Below are 22,892 nucleotides of genomic sequence, written 5' to 3' on the forward strand. Positions count from 1 at the left end.
AGGATCCACTGGAGGGCTGAGGCCGGCCAGCGGCAGGGGCTGGAGGGCTGGCGGTAGTGGAGGGAAGAAGGTTGATGGGCACAAGGGAGCCTTTTTTTAGGATGGGGGAAACTTGAGCTTGTTTGTCACTAAGACTAGGAGGAAGCCAAGTATGAGACAAGATTCCTGAGAGAGAGGCGCTGGTGGGAACAGGGACTTAAAAGGTTGCCCCGTGGCACCATTTTTCCAAGGTCAGAGAGGGGATGAGATGAATGGAAAGGCAGAGGGGTTTTGGAAGGAGGCGCTCACCTCCTTAGAAACTTGGAGGTGGACACTGGGGTGCAGAGCGTGGGCACAGGGAGGCACGGGAGAGGGAGGGTTGAGCTGTTCCCCTGAGTGGTGGAGGGGTGAGAGCCAGGACCCAGGGGATCTCTGAGCTGGAGGTCACTGCCGAGGAAGATGGTGCTGATCGGGGACCATCTAAGGATCGGCCAAGCAGGCCACCCAGGACACCCTGTCCCCAAGGCAGCAACAGGCGGTACAGAATTGAAGTGGCCGCAGGAGATGAGAGAGGCACAGAGTGACCTGGGAGTGGGGGCATCACGGAGTTGCCAGGCAACAGGCTGGCAACTCCATCCAGGCGGTACCTCAGTATGGTTCCAAAGTCTTGTAATGGCAAACCGTCTAGGGACCATTGGTTTCCCATGAAGGTGTCAGGGGCTTGGTGGGGCAGGGCAGGGGGAGAAGGACCACCAGTTGCTATAGGGTCGAGTCTTTTGATTACTGTTTTCAGTCAGCTGACCAAACGCTGTCTGCATCCTTGGAGGGTGTGTGTCTGCGTGTGTTCTCAGCTGCAGCATGAGGAACGGGGGTGGGGGTTGTTGAACAAGCTTCCCGTTAAGTCAGGAGAAAGCCAGGGAGCCACTATCAGAGAGGACACAGGCTCAGGGGCTTCCCAAAGGGGAAATCGGGAGGAGGGAGAGATGCATTAGGAGTTTGAGATTAACATATACACACTGCTATGTATAAAATAGATAGTCAGCAAGGAACTGCTGTACTGCAGAGTGCTGTGTGTGTGCTCAGCCGTGTCCAGGTCTTTGCAGCCCCATGAACTGTAGCCCGCCAGGCTCCTCTGTCCATGCGATTTCCCAGTCAAGAATACTGGAGTGGGTGGCCATTTCCTTCTCCAGGGGATCTTCCTGACCCAGGAATGGAAATCACTGTCTCCTACATCTCTGGCATTGGCAGGCAGATTCTTTACTACCACTGAGCCACCTGGGAAGCCCGTAGCACAGAGAACAATATTCAATATGTTGTAATAATCTATAAGGGAAAATAATGTAAAAAAGAACATATATATATATGTATAATTGAATCACTTTGTTATACACCTGAAACGAACACAGCATTGTAAATCAACTATACTCCAATATAAAATTAAAAAATTTTTTTATTTTTTAAATTAAAAAAAAAAGGTCTTTGGGGCTGGTGCAGTAACTGAGACCCAGAGCATTAGCCTGTTACCTACAGCACGGTCAGAGTGTTAGAGGCTGGGCTATGGGAGCCAAGTTGGGGATCCGATATACATCTCTTGAACTCAAGTGAGCCCCAAATCACTGGCCAGCCAGAGCCAAAGTGAATGACCCCTATGGTGGTGAGCTGTAACCCTGGGACCAGACCTGTCCATTCATCCTAGGACGCTTGCCTGGTTCTGGCTCCTGGACCAGAAACTTCTCCAGCCACCTCCTCTGGGTGGCTCTTCAGTTGCATTTCCTCCACCTTTTTGCAGCCTACCCTGGCCTCTCATCTGTGGCCAGGTCGCTTCTGCCAGGACCCAATCCCAGTTGCCTGCAGCCTTTCATCGTAAGGTTCATAACCCTCACCCATCATGTGTCACTTGCTCAGCCCACCTGTATTTGCTTAATTGACTAGTTAATATTAATAGTGTAATCAGCACGTGCACAGCCAGGGCAAAAGTCGGCGGGAAACAGTCCCTTCCATCTGGGACTTCCCTCGTGGCTCAGTGGTAAAGAACCCGCCTGCCACTGCGGGAGACACGGGTTCGATCCCTGGGTCAGGAAGATCCCCCGTGCTTCAGAACAACTAAGCCTGCATACCACACCTGTTGAGCCTGTGCCCCAGAGCTCGGGAGCCACAGTTGCTGAGCCCATGAGCCACAACGACTGAGGCCCGTGTGCCCTAGAGCCCATGCTGTGCAACAAGAGAAGCCACCTCCGTGAGGAGCCTGTGTGCCCCAACAAGGGAAGGCCCACAAGCAGCAACAGAGACCCAGTGCAGCCAAGTAAATAAATTATTTTTTTTAAATCACCCTTCATCTAACCAGACCCCCCAACCAGAAGTGAAATGAAAGTGAAAGCCGCTCAGTCGTATCCGACTCTTTGTGACCCCATGGACTATACAGTCCATGAAATTCTCCAGGCCAGAATACTGGAGTGGGCAGCCTTTCCCTTCTCCAGGGGATCTTCCCAACCCAGGAATCAAATCAAGGTCTCCTGCATTGCAGACGGATTCTTTACCAACTGAGGTATCAGGGAATTCCCCCCAACCCCAAGTAACATGTTCTTTATTCCCTGGCTTCCTTTACATGGAGTTATATTGCATCTCCGTGGAGTCTTAAACGTGTTGGGTTTTGTTGTTGTTTTTTCATTGTAGCTGCTTTTCACTCTATAAAGAGAATACCGTGCTACATATAACAGTTGGGCACTTATTTTTCCATCTACGATTATATTGCTGAGACGCATTCATAGTTTTGCAAGTCCCTGCAGAGTGTTCATTTTGGCTGCTGGGTAGTATTCTGTCATCACTCTCCTCTCCTGGTGATGGGCATCTGGGTTGCAGCCAGGAGTTTGTTACCAAGGACGGGCTGTTATCAATTCTCTCGTCCCTGTCTCTGGTTACCCATGTTTAAGAGGGTGGATGACTCCCAGGGGAAGAACTGAGTCATAGGGAATATGCCACACTTGTCCCCTGGCTGCCTGCCCCCGCCTCGATCCTAGAGACCGCACAGCACAGTGGTCCCAAGGCCACAACTGCCTTAACTTCACGGAACATCAGTTTTCCCACCTGTGAAATGGGAATCATTAATGACACTATGCATACATTCAGTTAGCAGATGACACGCAGACCCTGCGTGGAGTCCTGTGGCATGGGGAACTTGGATGAGAAAAACTCAGTCATTTCCCGAGGAGCAGGTATCTGACCAGCAGAGATAGACCGTGAAGGAAGTCATCTCGGCACCGCGATGGATACAATCATCGCTGGGAGTTGATGGGCAGGTGGGGTGACAGGACCCTGGGGGATGGCGGGGGCGGGGTGCAGTGGCCTGCCTGGGGTACCTGGGTTGGGTTCGTTAGCCACTGCACGAGACTTGACTGTCCTGCTTGTGAGGGTTGGGGTGGAGGCCATGAGAAGTGGGGAGACCAGAAGTTAGGCAGAGACCCAGAGCCCACTGCAAGGCTGAGCACTACCCGGATGGGAACACTGCCTTGGACCTCCACTCAAGTCTCCAGGCCAGCTCACAACATCAAGAGACTGTGCATGCTTGTGCGGGGTCTTGAGCACTTCCCATGTGTGTTCCGTAACCTCCTTAAATCCTGAACGATCCTGCAGGAGAGGTATCTTCAAACCTCTTTCACAGATAAGGAACTTGGGAAGATTCGATGACCAGTCAGTTGTTCCAGCCTCATCTTGGAGTGGTGGCAAAAGCCAGGATGTCCACTTGGGTTTTTTTCCATCTCAGTCCCTCCCAAGGCAGAAAGGGAACCACTAGTCAGTGCCTCGTGTGTGCCCTGCACTTGGAAATTGCTTGCAAAACAAGAAGCCAGCCTTCCGCAAACACGGTTCCTGCCCTTGGGCATGACCCTTCTGACACTGCCCGGTGCCCCAGGCCACAGGGATGGCCATCAGAGGAGCCATGTGGAAGCTCCCTGTGGCTTGTCCTTGAGCCTTTGGGGCAGGGATAGGGAGCTGCAGGTCTCCATGGAGGAAAGGACCAAAGATGTGGGTCCGGGCAGGATTCAGAGGTGTGTACATTCTGCCAGTTCAGGGCAGCCCCATCCGCCAGCTGACCTCTCCCCTGGTGCTTCTGCTGAGAACGTGCCGTGGATGATGGTTTCCTGCCTTGGCCTCAGTCTTTCTCACCAATCTCACCAGCCCCCAGTTGTTGAATATAACTTCCTGGCTTCTAAACGGAGCCACGCCCACCAGCGCCAGCCAGGTCCGAGCCCCCAGCTCTCACCAGCCAGCCCCCTTGAAGACCACAGGTACCTCCTCACTGGCCTGTCAGCCCCACCTGGTCCTTAGAGGGGCCCCAGGCATCCTCGGCCCTCCCACATTCTCTCCCACATCTTAGCCTGCCACTCCCCTTCCCCCACCAACAGCCACTCCTGGGCAGGAACCCACCTCGGGGCTTTGGGACAGCCACGTGTTCACCCTTCCAGTTTCTACAGAACTCATGGGCGACGCTCCCTGCTCACTCTCTTTTTTTTTAAAGATTTATTTTTTTGGCTGCATCAGGTCTTTGTTTGCAGCAGTGGGATCTTTCATCGCGGTGGGCAAACTTCTCTCTAGGTGTGACACTGTGGCTTAGCTGCCCAGTGGCATGTGGGATTGGGAGTTCCCCAACCAGGGATCGAACCCGAGTCCCCTTCGTTGGAAGGTGGATTCTTAACCACTCGACCACCGGGGAAGTCCCCTCTTTTTTTTTAATGGTCAACAAATGTACTTAACAGAAAGTATTATCATTTTAATTTTTTGTAATATTTCTTATTAAATACATTTGTCCACCATTTAAAAAAGAGAGCAAGAGAAGGTCCCCATGAGTCCTGTAGAAGCTTTTCAGTGTATCGCGTATCTCAGTGGCATTAAATCCTTACATTGCATTGTTCCACAGCCTTCACCACCATCCACCTCCAGAACTTTGTATCGTCTCAAAAGTGAAATTCTGCACCCATTTAATGATTGCTCCCCATTCCATTACCCCTACCCCAGCCCCTGGCAACCACTCCCCACTCTGCTTTAAACTGCAAATTCCCTTTTTTTATTGGCTCTGAGGCACACACCACCGTCTGACTCACCATTTATCCAGCCCCCATGGAAATTCTAATTGTCCAATTATTTAAGGTGTGTCTCCAGCTCACGAAGCAGTGCCTTTATGCATTAAAGGCACTTAACCGTTTGTTTGTCAAAAGACTGAGTGATCTAGCCACTGCATTCGGCTCTCAGGGGCTTTATCCAGACCTTACCGATACCCTCTGCCCTACCCAGCCCCTTTCTGCAGTCCTGTCTCTGCGTATCACCCTAGAATTTGTGAGCACTGATACCCACGCTGTCTGATTCTCCTGGCCACCCCGGACTGAAGCAGATTTTTTTTCAATCTTAACAGAAAAAGGACATTCTTTAGGATTGCCCTTCAAACCACAGCACTGACACCGTGCTTGAAACGGCAGCTTCTTTGTTAACTAAAACAACTAATTTAGTTTTTTCTAACTAAAATTTCAATTGTCAGCTTCTAGTTGTTAATAACAGTAGAAATGAATTGTAAATAACACAAAAGACCTATCAAAGACCCAGAAGCAGAAGAAAAAGTCACAGTTGGGTAACAGAAGAAAGTCTGACCCACACTCTCCGCCTGGATGTCCTTAGGGAAGAAGAGCCCGGGAAGGCGGGAGACCAGCACAGTGAGCACCCCAAAAGCGCGTCTGTCCCTCGCTGGAGTTCAAGTTCGAGGCATCTGTGTTCCACTGCAGGAATGCATCGGCGGGGCTGGCGGAGGCAGTGGGATGCCCCCAGAAGTGGGTCAGAGCCTGGCCCCTCCGTCTGCTCGTTGTGATGTGCTACAGAGGAAGATGTAGTTGAACCTCCCTCATTCCATCCTGAATGGGCTACCCTTGGTGGGAAACAGGCATGGGTGTCCAGGTGCTGAAATTCAAAATGAGCGTTCAGAGGCCCTACTTGAGTAAAGGAATTACGGGTACCTGGGACATGCTGGAAGCCTGTTCTCAGTCCGGTTTGCAGGGCCTGTCTGGTGCTCATGTCGTAGCCCAGCTGTTGTTCAATCACCAAGTCATGTCCAACTCTTTGCAACCCCATGGGCTGAAGCACACGAGGCCTCCCTGTTCCTCACTGTCTCCCAGAGTTCGCCCAAGTTCATGTCCATCGAATCGGTGATGCCATCCAACCATCTCATCCTCTGTCGTCCCCTTGTCCTCCTGCCTTCAATCTTTCGCAGCATCAGGGTCTTTTCTAGTGAGTCAGCTGTTCACATCAGGTGGCCAAAGTACTGGAGCTTCAGCTTTAGCACAGAGGAGGGAATGGCAAACCACTCCAGTATTCTTCCCGTGAGAACCCCATGAACTGTATAAAAAGACAAAAAGCCCAGCTGACCAAGCTCTAATTGCAAAGGGCTAGATTTATTCTGTGGCCTGGCGACCTCAGCAAGGTCTGGCTGGGAGGAGCACGTGGTGACCCTGCAGAAAACAGGCCCCAGTCCCGGGAGGGTCTGGCCCACGAAGCTGGCTCCCGCCTCCCAGAGACCAAGACTTCTGCACAGGATTCCATGGAAAGGCGACTTCTGCTGAGCCCTGACTATGTCAGGGGGTCTTTGTGATGTCTGGGAAACGAGGAGGGGAGGGCAGGACCACCACCCAGCCCTCAGGTGAATGGGGAAGGCAAGAAGGATGCTGATAGGAGCTCCCAACCAATGGTGATGTGTGAGGCCACTTCCCTGGCTCCCCTGATCTGGACAGTCCATGTGCTCAGACATGCTGAATGTCTGAAGACTCATGAAGTCCCAGCATGGCGTACCAGGGAGTGGGTTTGGCTCCAGCAGATCCACTGGGAATTGCAGGCTGAGTTGGTTTCTTCCATCATAGACCATCATCCCTTTGCTGGCTACCTGATGGGTGCCAGACTACTGGAAGGTGAACGGAGACTTTTCAGCCAAAGCTTGTTGCTTGGGGTCAGCGTGTAAGGACTAAGTGTCTCAAGGAATCCAGAGACTCGGCACTCCCCAGAACCTTGGAGGTGGCTTAATCCATCCTCCCCATCAATGTAGCATCATCTCTGAAGCCCACCAGCCTGGGGCTCAGCCCCTCAGAAAGGTAACATCTCACTACTTCCTGGTCTCTGTAGCCCATTTGGCTTTGCTCATGCTCAATTGCTCAGTCATGTCCGACTCTTTGTGACCCAACAGACCATAGTCCACCAGGCTCCTCTATCCGTGGGGATTTCCCAGGCAAGAATACTGGAGTGGGTTGCCGTTTCCTCCTCCAGGGGGATCTTCTGAACCTAGAGATCAAACCCTCATCCCTCCTGCATTTCAGGCGCATTCTTTACCACTGAGCCACGGGAGAAGCCCTCATTTGGCTTTAGAGCCCTTCTAACTGGCAACACAAGCTGGCCTCCCCGTGGTCCCCCACCACATCACAGCGGCCTCTGTCCTCCGAGAAGGAAAAATGGCCAACGTATAGGTGCTTTCCATGGTCGTGCTGGGTGTACACTCCTTTATTCTTAAGCAGCAACCCTCGGAAGTGGACTCTGTCATCATCCTCACTGTACACGTGACGAAACTGAGGCACAGAGAGGTTAAGTGACTTGCCAGACGTCACACAGCCACAGACAGCAGCACGGTTCCCTTCCCTGGTCCACAGCAGCCACAGAGATTTAAAGATGGCAGCTGGACTCTTCCTCCAGGTGGGAAGGGGGTGCAGTCTAAAGCCCCCTCATTTCTCCTGGGCGTGCTCTACCAGGCCTGTGAGTCTCTGAACAGACATAGACTATCGAGCACCCGTGCTTCGTTCACAGAGCCCAAGGATGTGTTGGCATCTCCTGGACAGGGGACTTGCGTTACGATTCTTGGAGTGTGTCCTGAACCACGGTGAACCAGGAGTGTCCCTAGGGCTGTTGCTCCCAATCTCCCTCCTACGTTGCCCAGGATTCTACCTGACCACTCCTGCCGATCGACCATCACACAGGTGCACAGGCCATACACTGCCCAGCCCTGAGGGTGCTCTTCACACGGACTGTGCAATGAATGAGCCCTCCCCCAGAGGTGTGATGTTACCACCTGCCCAGCTGCCTGGGCAACAGATCTGTCTTGGGTTCTGATCAGAGCTGGATGGGATTTTTACCTGCCCTTGAAAAGCTTTTCCCAGACAGATTTGATGGTTCTGGGATCGTCTCTCCATGCCTTGTCGCCAGGCCCTTTGAGATCCACGTTGCTATGGATCTGGCAGGGTTCCACGGGGCCTGTGCCCTTCTTGCCCAAGCTGGAGCTTCAGAAAACCTAGTCCCCCTTGAACATGTCCTTCACTGGACATGTACAGAGGAATGAGGCAGCCCAGGGTTCACCACCCCCCAGCGCCGGACTAGGACTGGAACTCGGACCTCTTGACTCCAGGACCTTGGTCCTCTTCCCGCTCTCCCAGGCGGCTCTCTCTAACCCTGTTATTTCATCCTGTTCCTTAGCACCATGAGGGCATCTAGAGGGCAAATGCTTCCCCTCCTCCTCGGATTTCCTAACAGCACTCAGCAGCAGCCTGGGTAATTGCTGGGTCTTGTTCCTCTCTCCGGCTCCTTAGACAAAGCACAGAGACGCCACAAACTCCGAGGCCCGGCGTCTGGGGAATGGGTTTAGCCACAGCGCGTTAGAGAGCGTGGAGCTGGGACTGGAGACTTGACTTGACTGGAGACTTACCCCAGCGGCGGGGTAAGTCAAAGCAGTGCCACACAGGACAGGCAGGGGTTGCTCTGATCGGGGCTTCTCTGGCTCTGGGGGTAGGTATGTGGCCATAGTTCACTCTTGCTCATCAGGCTTTGAGTATCGACACTCTGTCCAGGCCATGTCAGGTACAAGATATATGTGCAGAGAACCCATCCTCCTTCCCTTTGAGAGCTTATATGGTCCACTGTGGGAAACAAGTGTTACCTGGACTAGATTGTGGAAAGCATTCAGGACCATCAAGTGCAGTTGTACAGGTTGTGCACTGCCCAACTCTTACAGGCATCCTTCACAGACACTCTGAGATGAACTGTCCCCTAAAGGTGTGATGCACCACCAAGCCTAGCTGTCCACGGTGGCTTTAACATCCGGGGAGGACCCCTCCTATGGTGGGAAGTGAGACAGAGGAGGTGGCCAGTGCCAGTTAGAAAAGATTTCACCCCAAACAAGATGCTTAAACTGAGTCTTGAAGGATGAGCAGCACGTGTCCAGCCAAAGAACAGGGAAGGGGTGCCGGGCTGTGGAAAGAATATTTGTCAGCCTTTGGATGCGTGAGATGAGACAGGCAAGAGTTCTGGAGAGGTTGCTAGGCACGCATTCATGTGGAGGAGAGTGATGGAGAGAGGCAAAATCAGAGCGACTGTCGGGGTGGGGTGGAGATGGGGTGAGCTCTGAGACCTGTAGGACGTGGTGGTGGGGGGGAATATGAGAATAGGTCCTCCTGAGTTTGATGACCAGAGGAGTAGCTGCAGGTCCCTCTGGCCAACTCGCCCTCCCAGAGGCCTGCCCATGCCAAGGTGCACATTCCAAGATGGATGTCTACCAGCTGGCCCTCAGCCGCGGGTCACATCAACAGCATAGTCATACCTCCATTTATACAGAGGCCGGTGTTGCCTTCTGCCGGTGTTTACGCCCTCAGGGTCATTTATACCGTCTATTTCTGGAGCATCCCTCACCGCCAAGAGGGCACCAAGAGCAAGCACCACATCTGTTTGCCTTCCCGGGGCTCTCGGATGGCTCAGTTGCCCCCACCCAGCCAGGGTGTTCGTGCTTGTGGCATTCTGGTGATGGCTGGGGAGAGGGGCTTCCTGAGGCTCTTAGCACACGGGGGTCCCCAGGAAGGAACTAGGCCAGACCAGCGATTGCCACTCACCAAGGTGATAATGTGCTGCTGTCCCCCAGCAATTACAGATTTCGCTTGTCCAGACAATAGTTGCAAATTGGATGTGGGACAGGCAGGGGCAAGAGATGTAATTTGAAAACCAAAGACCTGGAGGGAAATTGAACAGTGTGTGCTGCTGGTTGAGCCGAATGTCAAGGAGGGGGAAGGGTGCCACCCCATTTATGACTCTGGCACCAGCGCTTTTCTTAAGTCTGGGTTCATGGCAGTATAATCTAGGTATACAGTAAAGTTACCCTTTCTAGGGCATAGTTCTTTCCGTTTTGAAAAACATATACAATCTCGTCGCCACCACAACGATCAAGAAACCAAACACCAGACTTCCCTGGTGGTCCAGTGGTTAAGAATCCACCAGGGGTCATGAGTTCAATCCCTGGTCCAGAAAGATTTCACACGCCTCAGAGCAACTCAGTCCACAGGCCACAGCTACTGAAGCCTGTGTGCCTAGACCCCATGCGCCACAGCAAGAGAAGCCCGCGCACCGCAGCTAGAGAGTAGCCCCTGCTTGCCACAACTAGAGAAAGCCTGTGCCCAGCAAAGAAGACCCAGCACAGCCATAAATAAATACGTTTTTTAAAAAGAAACCAAACACCTCCTTCACCCCAAAAAGTTCCTGGTGACTTTTAGACATCAACCCCAACCCAGCCCCAGGCAACCAGGGATCTGTCTGTTCTCCATCCTTACAGTTTTGCCTCTTCCAGAATGTCACACACAAGTCAGAGAAGCAGAAACATTGTATGACATCCCTTATATGTGGAATCTAAAGGACATTATACAAAACAGGAGGAGACTCACAGACTTAGAAAACACATTTATGGTTGCTGGGAGTGGGGGGAGCAGTGGGGATAGTTAGGGACTTTGGGAAGGTACACACTGGTGTATTTAAAATGGATAACCACTAGGTCCTACTGTAGAGCCCAGGGAACTCTGCTCAGTGTTATGTGGCAGCCTGGGTGGGAGGGGAGTTTGGGGGAGAATGGATGCGTGTATACGTATGGCTGAGCCCCTCTGCTGTCCACCTGAGACTATCGAAACGTTGTTAATCGGCTATATTCCAATACAAGATTAAAAGTTTCATTTAAAAAGAAAGGTAAATCAGAATCTCACATAAATGGAATCGTGGAGTACGTTAACTTGTTGAGGGTGGCTTTCCCTTGGCCCTTTGCTCTTGCGCTTCATCCACTTTATTGCAGGAGTCACTCATTCATGCCTCCTTGTTGCTGACTCGTGTTCGCTGGCGTGGATGTGCTACAGTTTCCCCACTTCTCCAGCTGCAAGGAGGGTGTTTGGAATGCTTGCAGTTCGGGGTGGTTACAGATAAAGGCCATAAACATTCTGCATACAGGTGTTTGTATGGCCATGTTTCCATTTCTCTTGAGTCCATACCCAGGGGTAGGATTGCCTGTGGTCATGTCTGTTTCACTCCGTAAGAAACTGACAAGCCGTTTTCTCTAACAGCTGTACCATTTTGCATTCTTACCAGTTCCGGTGGATCTCACACCTTGTGAAAAACTTAAAGAAAAAAGGGGAGGGAGGTGGGAGGGGGCATTCAGGATTGGGGGGACACGTGTGTCCCCGTGGCTGATTCATGTCGATGTATGGCAAAAGCCACGGCAGTATCATAATTATCCTCCAGTTAAATTAATTTTTTAAAAAGGGAGAAAGGATGCTGCGGGGGTTCTGGTGACAAGGCTTCAGTGCTGGAGGGCGGCTGCCAGGAGAGGGGAAACCAGGAAGAGAGAGGTTTGTGTAACCTTCCGGCCTCCCCCATCCCATGACACTTCAGGATTCCTTTCCCGTTTTAATCTTCGTAGAAGTGCCGTTCGGACCCTTGCCAGGTTACTCATTGGGCCTCTTTGTGTCATGACTTCCCATGATGGATGGGTTTTACACGCTGGGCGTGGAGCCCGAGCTGAGCCTCACTCTTGAGATTGGTGACACCGGAAAAGTAAATGACCGTGGGCAGTTTCCCACACACCACTGCCTGAGCGTGCCGGCTCTCCCTGTCGCTGTGCCTGGGGTGTTCTGGGGGCCACTAGCTGGATGGGGAGCAGGGAGACAGGCAGTGAGAGGAGGTAACCCTCCCCCTCACCCGGTGACAGCCTCAAAGCCCAGCCCAAGGGCAGCCTGGACACAGAGCCCAGCTGGTCTGCCAGGTGCCCAGAGCGCGCTCAGGGCTGAGACCAGCGGGGACGAGATACAGAAGGACAGGGTGATTGCCAGACCCTCCCTGGCCTTGGGAAATTGATGGTCCCACTTGAGGTAGAGGATGAGTAACTTACACCCCAGGCTAAGCAGTGTTACCAGAGGCGGTTCAGGGATCCATGCCCCAAAATGGCACACACGGCCACACCCCTCTCTTGTACAAGGAAGAAGGGTGCCCTAAAGGCGGGGCTCTCGGTGGGGTAATGCGAATTAGCCCCTGAATGACAGTGGGAGCGCTTGTCTTGGTGAGGAGAGGGGCTGGGACCATGGGCAGGCCACACAGCACAGCGACAGAGGCCTAGAGGTCAGAATGTAGGGCTTTGGGTAGGCTGGAAAACACGGTTCATCTGCATGGTTCCTGCCAGAGCTGCCCTTTGGCCTAGAGGCGACCCTGGAGGCTGGCCAGCTCGGGGGTCCCCACAGACTGGGTGTGGCGGAGGAAACGATCGTCATCTCTAGGCCTCTCTGAGACCCCGTGAGTCAGAGCTGGGGCACTGGCGGGAGAAAGAATCAGTACCCCCCACCCAGCTCCAGCAGCCTGGGTCAGAGCACTGGGTACACGGGGTCACGAGTGGGCGGCTGCCGCAGGGTCTGCTGGGACTTAACAATATGCTGTGTCTGTCTGTCCGTCCACCCAGGTGCAAGTTCTTCAGTCTGACTGAGACCCCGGAGGATTACACCATCATTGTGGATGAGGAGGGCTTTCTTGGTATGTGCTTCTCTCCCCAGGGGCTTGGCTGGACCATGGCCTGTGGTCAGTGCTGGCCGCTCCCCCGCCTGTTTCTGCCTCCCCCTGCTGGTGGGTTACAAAGTCGGTAGAGCTTCCCTCTCTCCCCACGTGTTCTGATCGCTCGAGAAAGGACCCACAGCTGAGAGGGGGCAGTGCTTACCCCCCCTGGGACTAAGGCCACCAGGGAGGCAGGGGGCTTGCTCTCTGGGGCTCGTCCCACAAGGGAGGTGCTTTCAAACGTCCTCAGTCCTTGTTCCCATGGCAACAAGCCAAGGTCACCATCCTTCTGTGATTTTCCATTATCTTTCTTCCTTGGTCACTCGGACGGTAAAGGATCCACCTGCAGTGCAGGAGACCTGGATTTGATCCCTGGGCCGGGAAGATCTCCTGGAGAAGGGAATGGCTACCCACTCCAGTATTCTTGCCTGGACATTTCCACGGAAAGAGGAGCCTGGCAGGCTACAGCCCATGGGAGTGGCAAAGAGTCGGAGACGACTGAGCGAATAACACTTTCTTCCATCTTTTATACAATTTATACAATACCTCAGGGTATCACCAAAGTTCCTACCCTATCTTTCTTCCATCTGGGCTCCAGCATGGACTTTGAGGTGGTTCCTAGGTCTTTGTTTTAAATTCTTTTGAGTTGAATGCTCAGACCCATGACTGTCCCTTTGTCCCACAAGTGACTCCTTTACAGTGAAATCACATGTTAAACTCTTGGTATTGATACATTTTCCCCAACTCCTGTCCCCAAACCAGCACCACTGCCACCACCTGTGTTGAAACAGAAAGACTCTGGCGCTTGGTGAGCCCTCAAACACCAGGCCCTTAGCTAAGCATTCGATGGGGTTTATCTCACATAATCCTCCAAGCGTCTTCTGGAGCCCATCCTAATTTCAGCAGCCCACGTTTGAAAGCTTAAGAAATTGAGACGTGGTAATTTTGTCCAGAGTCATGCAGCCAGGATGAAACCCTGCCCACCTGACCCCAGGTCTCTTGACCCTCATGCTGGCAGGGTGGGAAAGACCTGACCTGACTGTGCGGAGGACATGGCCACGTAGCGCAGGGACCCGCAAGCCCTGCTGTCAGTAGCGGGGGGCTCCCAACAACAGAGCTGCCCACCTGGTGTCTGGGAGGTGACAGGCGTCCTCAGCAATCCAGGGACCGTCCTCAGCTCTAAGAGGCTATTTTTAGGGCCTTGAGTGATGGGTAGTGACAGAAATAATAATGCCTTTCAGTCTTGAGATGGTCCACCTTTCCTCTAGGGAAGGGCAGGCCTGAGGCTGGGGCAGCCAAAGCTCCACCTGCCAGGTGAAGGCCCCACAGGGCCAGTGGGACCATGCTGTCAGAACTGGGGCCCTGGAGCCCCAGCTGCCTGAACCCCCCTGCTTGACAGTCCTGAAGCTCAGCCCTGCGAGAGGGGTTTTCTCAACACCCTGCTGCAGGCTGGTGGCAAGGCGAGGCTGGAAGGCATGCCACGAGGCCAGAATGAGGTCCCCCCGCCTTTACACCGTGATCTCTTACCCATCAGCCTCCCTCTCTGGGCCTCAGTTTCGTAGTCTGTGAAATGGGAGAGGGGCTGACTTCTGAGCCGGGTCTCTAAGCAAATGGACAGCATTCTGCCCTGAGAATCCAGAGGCAGACCAGGTAAGGGGGTGGCACTGGCTCCCCTGGGGCCCTTTGCCCCATCCTGGGAAGTCGAGTATAGGAGCTCATGAAATGATGTCAGAGGTGACCCTGCGCCCCGGGTCTGGTGGTGAGACGGAGCCTGACCACAGAGACCGAGCTAGGGGGACGGGGCGGGGAACAGCGAAGGCAGAGGAGTGAGAAGAGGGACCTGGGCCGAGTAGAGAGAGCTGGGGACAGCCGCCCTCTCCCTCCCCAGCCCTTCACTTGGAGCCTCCGTGTGCCCCCGCACTGAGAATGGCAGAAAGCAAAGGCCACCGAGGCCGCTGCCCTGGGGGAGCTGACGGGCTACCGGGGCCAGTTGCTGACTCCAACCAGCTGCTCCCCCCATACGACTGTGGAGACTTAAATGAACCAAAATTAAATAAAATGCTCGATTGTATTTTTTTCTGTCGCACTAACCACATCTCACGTGCCCCGTAGCCATGTGAGGTGAGTGGCCTTGGACAGCATAGGTGTAGACTATCTCCCTGAACCCAGAACGCCCTCTGGGGCAGCGCTGGTTCCCAGGTCACGAGGACTTCAGCTGTTGCTCCAGAGGACGTGGGAGCCGCCGGGTGGCTCTGAGTCACGAGGAGCTTGGAATAGGCAGACAGAGGGCAGGTTCGTGACAGCCAACGTGGTTGTGATGCGTGAGCTGACCCTTACAGGAAGGACCCCTCCAGAGTTTTCCCAAGAAGGCTTTTGGGATTCAGTCCTCGTAAAAAGAGACTTGTTAAAACTTTTCCTGTTAAATCTATTTATTAATTAATTTGTTTATCAGTATGTTTATAAAATGGCTTTAGCTGACGGGACCATCGGGGCACCCCAGCCCTCAGTGGCTCCTAGGGCTTTGCTCAAGATGGCATGGTTAGGGGGATTCCCTGGTGGCCTGGTGGTTAGGATTCGGTGTTTTCACTGCAGAGACCCAGGTTCAGGCCCTCGTCGGGGTACCATGCTACTTGTCACGTGGCAAGGCTAAAAACACCAAAAGAAAAAAATAGATGGCAGGGTGGCATCTCACAATACTGTCCCTGGGAAGTCCCCTGTGGCCAGTTCCAGGCCCCGTAGGATTTCAGAATTGAGCTGGGACTCTTGGCTCTGGTGGGGCTGTGATTCCTCTGGCGGTCCTGGAGCTGAGAAGTCTTTTCCAACACCCCGGGTAACAGGTGGAAGCCCGAAATCAGAGCCTTTTTTTTAAAGCCTTTCCTCCCGCTCCACCTCCCAAGCCCCTTCCCTTCTCTGGGAGGCAGCCTGCCTCTCCAGCCAGCCTAGCGGAGGACTGGCCCTTCTCAGGCAGCAGGGCCAATGGGCTCCCTAGGCTGTGGTTGCCATGACGACCGGAGCTGGGCAGGTAGGAGCTTGGGTGAGGCCGCCAGAGCCGTCCTGCACAGCCTCCCTCGGGCATCATCATGATCCTGAGAGCCCCCTTAACTCCCCAGGCTCCAGGCCCCTGTTCTTAGCCCCTGTGCCAATTGGGGACCTGGCCCTTCTTCCCATGCAGTGCTCGCACAGAGCATGAGAGTCTGTGTATAAGGCAGACCTGGGTTTGAACTCTGGCTCTGTTATTCCTTAAGTGATCTTGGTTAAGTCACCAGTCCCTCAGAGCTCTGGTTTGTCACATGAATGGGGTGAAATAACAGTCTTGGTCCAGGGTCAGTTTGAACAGACAGCCGTGATGCACAGAGAGTTCCATGGCTGCCTGTCCGTGCAGCTGCACACACGTGTGCCATGTCCCATGCATAGCCTCCCCGGGTGCTCTCTCTGCAGGACGGGCGGGGTAGGTTGGTCTTCACAAGCTAGTCAAGGAGACACCAGGATCACTGGCCCCCTGACCCTACCCCACCGTGTCCCTGGTGGGGCCCCCCCGCAGGATCCCCAGGCTCTCAGGAGGGACCTGGGTGACGGGTCTAATGGAAGCAGGGAGAGAAATCTTGGGCCCTCGATCCTGTCTTCTCCTGGGCTCCCTCCCCTCCACCCCCAGCCCCCCCCCCCCCGCCCCGGAGATTCCTGGGAACCCAGTTTGAAAACCATAGGACCTATTCCACCTGGATAAGGTGATAGCAGGACCTGGCACCTGGAAGGGTCATGAGAACCAGAAACAACAGAATCGCTGCCAAGTACTCATCACTTCACAGCTGGGGACTGAGGCCCCGCGCAGATAAACCCCAGGGCCCCCACCCTACTGAGCTGCCCAGCATGTCCAGACTCCTCTGAAGGTCTTCCCTGCTCAGTCCTCCCAGGAGGGACAGAGGAGGCCAGTCTCTCGTCCTCTTCTGACAGATGAGGGCGCTGGGGTCCAGAAGGCAGGCTGGCCAGGGTCGCACAGCTGGGGCCCATCAGTCACAGGCCGGGCCTCCATGTCCCCCTCCAGAACTGCCCTCTTCGGAACACCTGAGCGTGGCTGACGCCACCTGGCTGGCCCTCAATGTGGTGTCTGGCGGCGGCAGCTTCTCCAGCTCCCAGCCCATTGGCGTGACCAAGATCGCCAAGTCGGTCATCGCCCCACTGGCCGATCAGAACATCTCGGTGTTCATGCTTTCCACCTACCAGACGGACTTCATCCTGGTAAGCTGTGATGCAGGCACCCCCACCAATGTGAACCGCAAAGTCTTTGCCCCCACCCCCATTTCATGGTCTGCTCAGAGAAAGGTCAACGGGACCTTGGGGTCATCAGTCCAGTGTCACATGGCCCGGGCTAGGCTCTGGCTCCATCCACTACCTGCCCTTTGAGTGGACCCTGTTTGGTTTGAACTGGATACCAGATGTGTCTGTGGGACACCCTCACAGCTAGATTTCTGGCTCCCCAATCCCACAGCACTTCCTCCAGGGGAGCAGGCATTTCTGGTCAGAGTTGTTGAGTTGCTAAATCATGTGTGACACTTTGCAACCCCAGGCTTCCTTGTCCTTCATTATTTCCCGGAGTTTACTCAAACTCATGTCCACTGAGTCGGTGATGCCATCCAACCATCTCATCCTCTGCTGCCCCCTTACTCCTCCTGCCCTCAATCTTGCCCAGCATCAGGGTCTTTTCCAGTGAGTCGGCTTTTCACATGAGGTGGCCAGAGTATTGGAGCTTCAGCTTCAGCATCAGGCCTTCCCATGAACATGCATGGTTGATTTCCTTTAGGGTGAACTGGTTTGATCTCGCTGTCCAGTCACAGAGCTGACAGTAATTCCTGGCCACTGTGTTATTTGTGCTCTTCTCCCGTGGGGGCGTGGCCACCCTGGAGGGCATGGCCGGCGGGGGCAGGTTCGGCACCGCATTCTAAAGGGAGTGGGGTGTGGACCCACACGTCCCGGCCCTCGGTGGAGCATCTTCTCCCCTCTGGTCCTCCCTCTGTCCCTGGAGAGTCACGTGCCCCTGGTCCCAGGTCCCTGGTCCCACATGCCCCTGTCTCAACCAGGACAGTGGGAGGCCGGGAGGGGGACACTGGTTCTGGGCACAGAATTTCAGAGTAAAGAGGCCGGTGCCCCCAGCCCCACTCCATCCGGGGATCATGGTACACTCACTTCATGGACTCCTCGTCCCCAGGTGCGTGAGCGGGACCTGCCCTTCGTCACCCACACCTTGTCATCAGAGTTCACCATCCTGCGGGTCGTCAATGGCGAGACGGTGGCGGCTGAGAACCTTGGCATCACCAACGGCTTTGTGAAGCCCAAGATGGGTGAGTTGAGGGCGGGGAGAGTTGTGCAGAGAAACTTCAGGAAATGACCAGGTCCTGCCCCAGGGCACCCCCATTCTCAGAGCCTCGGCTGAGGGCCTGGCATCACATGGATCAACAGTCCTCAGACCCAGGGTCTCCAAAGGGCGATGAATGTGGACACAGCCAGAAATGGCCAGGGGCCACGGCTGACCCAGCCCAGGGTGTCAGTGTGGGCCTCTCAGAGGCAGTGACTCTCAGGCTGAAACACTTACAGCACAAGTAGGAGCTAATAAGATAGGTGGTGAAGTTTGGGAAGGGCTTTCCAGGCAGATGCATGGCACGTGCAAAGGCCCAGGGGTCTGGCGGGATGAGCCCAGAGAATTAGGAGAGCTGCAAGGGCTGCTGGGAGCTGCAGAAGTGACTGGGGCCGGATCTCAGAGCCTGCCATCGGGCCTCCCAGAGCAGCTGCTGGCTGACCGCCCCCGCAACCCCCAGGCCCCTTGCCGCCTCCTCTCCTCCTGCCCTCAGCACCCCCTGTATTTGTGCTCCCACAGTCCAGAGGCCCGTCATCCACCCACTGTCCAGCCCAAGCAACAGGTTCTGTGTCACCAGCCTGGACCCCGACACGCTGCCCACCGTTGCCACACTCCTCATGGACGTCATGTTTTACTCCAACGGGTAGGGCCCCCTCGGGGGTGAGGGGCTGCAGGGTGGGCCAAGGAGACACGAATCTGCCTACAAGCCCCAGTCTGAGGGGAGGCACAGGCCTGCCCTGGGAGCTAGCCTGAGAAGAGAGACATGACTCTACCCCAAATCCCATTTCTTAAAGGGGAGAATTGATTCATTGCAAACCCCAAAACTTGTTGAAACCCCAGGCCCACATGTAGATGTTATGAACACTCCAGGGTCCCCTGAGCTCCTGGACAAGCCCAGTCATTTGAAAAGCCAGGAACTCAGGTTTTTTTCATTTGGTGGATGACAACTTTGCGTTTTTCCTCAGGGCAGATTTTAAGTTTTGGCCAACACCAAGTGGGGTGGCATCAGGGGCCAGCAAGCTGGCAGTGACCACAGACTCCCTGAGATGTTGGCAGAGAAACCCTGCCAGGAATGTATAAGTATAGCCCATGCAGAGGGCCAGCTGGGTCTTCAACACTGTGAAGTGCGGTGCTCACCACTGTGAATGCCGTGGAGTCACCTACGTCTCAGGTGTGGAGACCAATGAGTGGGCAGTGGCTCAGAGTCCCCCAGCAAGGCGGGGTCAGAGCCAGGATTTGGTCGGTGCCTCCCCGGACACCCCGCAGCTGACAGGCGGGGCAGGTGGGCCAGGTGAGGGTCAGGGTGCAGTGGGTCCCTCACTCCAGCCTCACCATCTCCCCCGGCCCCCAGAGTGAAGGACCCCCTGGCGTCCGGCGATGACTGCGACCACATCCGCTTCTTCTCCTTCTCCCTCATCGAGGGCTACATCTCCCTGGTGATGGACGTGCAGACCCAGCAGAGGTGAGCCAGGCCCCGGGTGGAGGCTGATAATGGGCCCGTCACCCACTTGGTCCTAACAAGTCCCCGCCCCAGCCCTTCATTGCAGGTGAGCAACCCCAGCTTACAGATGACAGGCCTCTCAGAGACGAAGGCCCCGAGTCACCCAGCACTGTCCAGTGCTCTTCGTTCCCCCACCCCATCCTCCAGTCTGGAGCTGAGGAGGGGTACCCTGACCAGCCGGAGCAAAGGGGGCAGTTGTTCCCAAAGCCCAATCCCAGCTTTGCCTACCTGCCCCCCCCCCACCCCTGGAGGAGGGAATGTGCGGAGCGTGTGGACTGAGGGCTTGGAGGGTCCTGGGGGCCCCTGAGTTCCAGTCCAGCATAAGTGCCCCAGTGACAGGGAGCATTCCAGGGAGAGCTGGCGGGGGGAGCACTCAGCATCTGGGGTTGACGTCTCTCGCTCCCTTTTAAGGTTTCCTAGTAATCTGTTGTTCACGAGCGCATCTGGGGAGCTCTGGAAGATGGTGCGGATTGGAGGACAGCCCCTGGGATTTGGTGAGCGCCTGGGGTTCGACACTGCTTTATGTGTAGTAGTGGGTATCTGTTCATCCCACACTCCTTCTAGTTTATCCCCCACTGACCCCCTTTCCCCTTTGGCAACCATGTTTGTTTGCTGTGTCTGTGAGCCTATTTCTGTTTTGTGAGTGAGTTCAGTTTTTTGCAGGGCGGGGGCCTGGGCTGGGTCTTTGTTGCTATGTATGGGCTTTCTCTAGCTGCATCGAGTCGGGGTTACTGTCTAGTTTTGGGGCTCGGGCTTCGCACCGTGGCGGTTTCTCTCATTGCAGAGCGTGGGCTCTGGGCGCTGGGGCTTCAGTAGTACAGCTCGTGGGCTCAGGAGTTGTGGCGCACAGGCTTACTTGCCCGTTGGTACGTGGGATCTTCCCAGAGCAGGGATCAAACCCGTGTCCCCTGCATTGGCAGGTGGATCCTTAACCGCTGGACCACAGGGAAGTCTGTGCATTAGTTCACTTGTATCATGTTTTACATTTGACATATAAGCGCTATCATATGGTACTTGTCTCTCCTGATCTTCTTCTTAGTCTGATCATCTCTAGGTCCGCCCACGTTGCTGCTGCAAATGGCATCATTTCATTTTTTTTTGTGAGACTGAGCAGTATTCCGTCGCATATTCCGATGTATTCCGTAGTATCCCAATGTACCACATCTTCTTCATCCATTCATCTCTCAGTGGACACTTCGGTTGTTTCTATGTCCTGGCTGCTATGAACATGGGATGCGTGTTTCTTTTCAAATTAGAGTTTTGTCCACATATATGTCCCAGAGTGGGATTGCTGGATCACGTGATAATTCTGCTTTTAGTTTTCTGCGGAACCTCCATATCTGTTTTCCACAGTGACTGCACCAACCTACATTCTCACCATCAGTCATAGGAAGGTTCCCTTTTTCCCCCACCTTCCCCAGAATTTGTTATTTGTAGACTTTTAAATGATGCCCATTCTGACTGGGGTGAGAGGTGGTACGTCATTGTCACGTTATATACATTTCTCTAATAATTAGCCATGCGTATCAGCTTCTCCTTTTATTCCCAGATTTGGTTTAGAGTTTACCAAAGCACACCAGTATAATAACATTACAGAAAAAAGAAAGGATGAAGGGAGAATTCAGGTGGGCTAGTGAGTGAAACTCGAATCATCTTAGCATCTGTAGACGCTGTGTTCCGCTTTGAGTGGCCTCATGGGCAGGCACCAGGGGTCCTGGCATTTGGCATATAAGAAGCAGCAATGGGACCTACCTTCCTGGAATGTGGAGGGTTTTAACGCTAGGCTAATAGCTATAAATAGCCGTGCAAGGCTTCCCTACTGGCTCAGTAGTATAGAATCCACCTGCCAGTGCAGGAGACACAGGTTCGATCCCTGATCCGGTAGGATCCCACATGCCGCGGAGCAACTAAGCCCACGCCCTGCAACTATGGAGCCTGCTCTCTAGAGCGTGGGGGTGTCAACTGCTGAAGCCCACGCGCCCTAGAGCCCATGCTCTGCAACAAGAGAAGCCACAGCAATGAGAAGCCCACGCACCACAACGGGAGGGTAGCCCCCATTTGCTGCACCTAGAGCAGAGCCCATGCGGCCATGAAGACCCAGCACGGCCAAAAGTAAATTAATTAAAAATAGCCCCGCGAGAAAAACAACTTTTTGAGAATCGGAAAGATTCTAGATTGGCAGATGTCATATGCTTTTGACCATGGTTTGCAGGAAATGTGTTTTCCATCACAGCCCAGCACACACACACCCTAACAACTCGACGCTTTCACAAAACTGCACTCACGGCCGTGCTGTCCGAGCTCCTTGCCCTTCCCTTTGCTGTTGTCTTTTGTTGCTGTTGTTAGTTTTATTTACTTATTTTTGGCTGCCCTGGGTCAGTGTTGCTGCCCGAGCGCTTTGTCTAGCTGCAGCGAGTAGGGGCTACTTTCTCGTCGCAGTGTACAGGCTTCCTGATGCGGTAGCTTCCCTGGCTGCGGAGCACAGGCTCAAGGCCAGCGAGTAGGGGCTACTTTCTCGTCGCAGTGTACAGGCATCGCGTTGCGGTGGCTTCCCTGGCTGCAGAGCATAGGCTCAAGGCCTTCACTCATTGCAGTACGAGGGCTTCATTGCCCTGCAACATGTGGAGTCTTCTCAGACCAGGGGTCAAGCCTGGGTCCCCTTCGTTGGCAGGCGGATTCTTAACCACCGGACCACCAGAGAAGTCCCCTGTTGTCGCTTAATAAAGCGCTAGTCGCCAGCCTTCTAAATTCATGTCCCAAACGGTCACCAGCCACTGTTGGAAAGGCACCATTCTAGACCCTCATCTCCCTCCCGCCTTATTTTATAGAAATAAAAACGAATGTGTCTGTAGTTTAAGAATCTTAGGACACAACCAGTCTCCACCACGTAGCAGGACAGTCAGTCATCTGGAGTGCAGGCACGGGGCCTGTACGACCACCTCCAGCCAGGAGCCCCGGGAGACCAGGCAGAAAAGCAGGAGCTCAAGAGACCTGTCGGGGAACGGCCGAGGCTGCACTGGGTGACGCGGCAGGGGGAGGGCTGAGCCTGGTCCCCGCCTCTGTCCCCAGATGAGTGCGGCATCGTGGCCCAGATCTCCGAGCCCTTGGCTGCCGCAGACATCCCCGCCTACTACATCAGCACCTTCAAGTTCGACCACGCACTGGTGAGTGTCGGGCCCCCACCCCGGGGCAGGGGAGGCCCCGTCCGGC

At 54.4% G+C, this 22,892-nt stretch overlaps 1 protein-coding gene across 3 annotated transcripts in view; it reads left to right on the forward strand.

The window, feature by feature from the left end:
- The window catches only part of CASTOR2 (cytosolic arginine sensor for mTORC1 subunit 2), a 54,521-nt gene that overhangs the window by 25,892 nt on the left and 5,737 nt on the right, over positions 1 to 22,892 (forward strand). For 2 of the 3 annotated variants that reach the window (XM_019987452.2, XM_070780000.1), the window contains exons 2-8: positions 12,743 to 12,813; positions 16,874 to 17,067; positions 18,035 to 18,167; positions 18,701 to 18,824; positions 19,533 to 19,643; positions 20,094 to 20,176; positions 22,752 to 22,846. In XM_019987452.2, the coding sequence (XP_019843011.1) occupies positions 12,743 to 12,813; positions 16,874 to 17,067; positions 18,035 to 18,167; positions 18,701 to 18,824; positions 19,533 to 19,643; positions 20,094 to 20,176; positions 22,752 to 22,846 (811 nt within the window). Of the gene's footprint in view, positions 1 to 11,927; positions 11,975 to 12,742; positions 12,814 to 16,873; positions 17,068 to 18,034; positions 18,168 to 18,700; positions 18,825 to 19,532; positions 19,644 to 20,093; positions 20,177 to 22,751; positions 22,847 to 22,892 lie in introns of those variants that run through there. The other variant, XM_070779999.1, reaches the window with a different exon arrangement.

The sequence above is a fragment of the Bos indicus genome, chromosome 25, assembly GCF_029378745.1.
Source record: "Bos indicus isolate NIAB-ARS_2022 breed Sahiwal x Tharparkar chromosome 25, NIAB-ARS_B.indTharparkar_mat_pri_1.0, whole genome shotgun sequence".
NCBI classification, from domain to species: Eukaryota; Metazoa; Chordata; class Mammalia; order Artiodactyla; family Bovidae; genus Bos; species Bos indicus.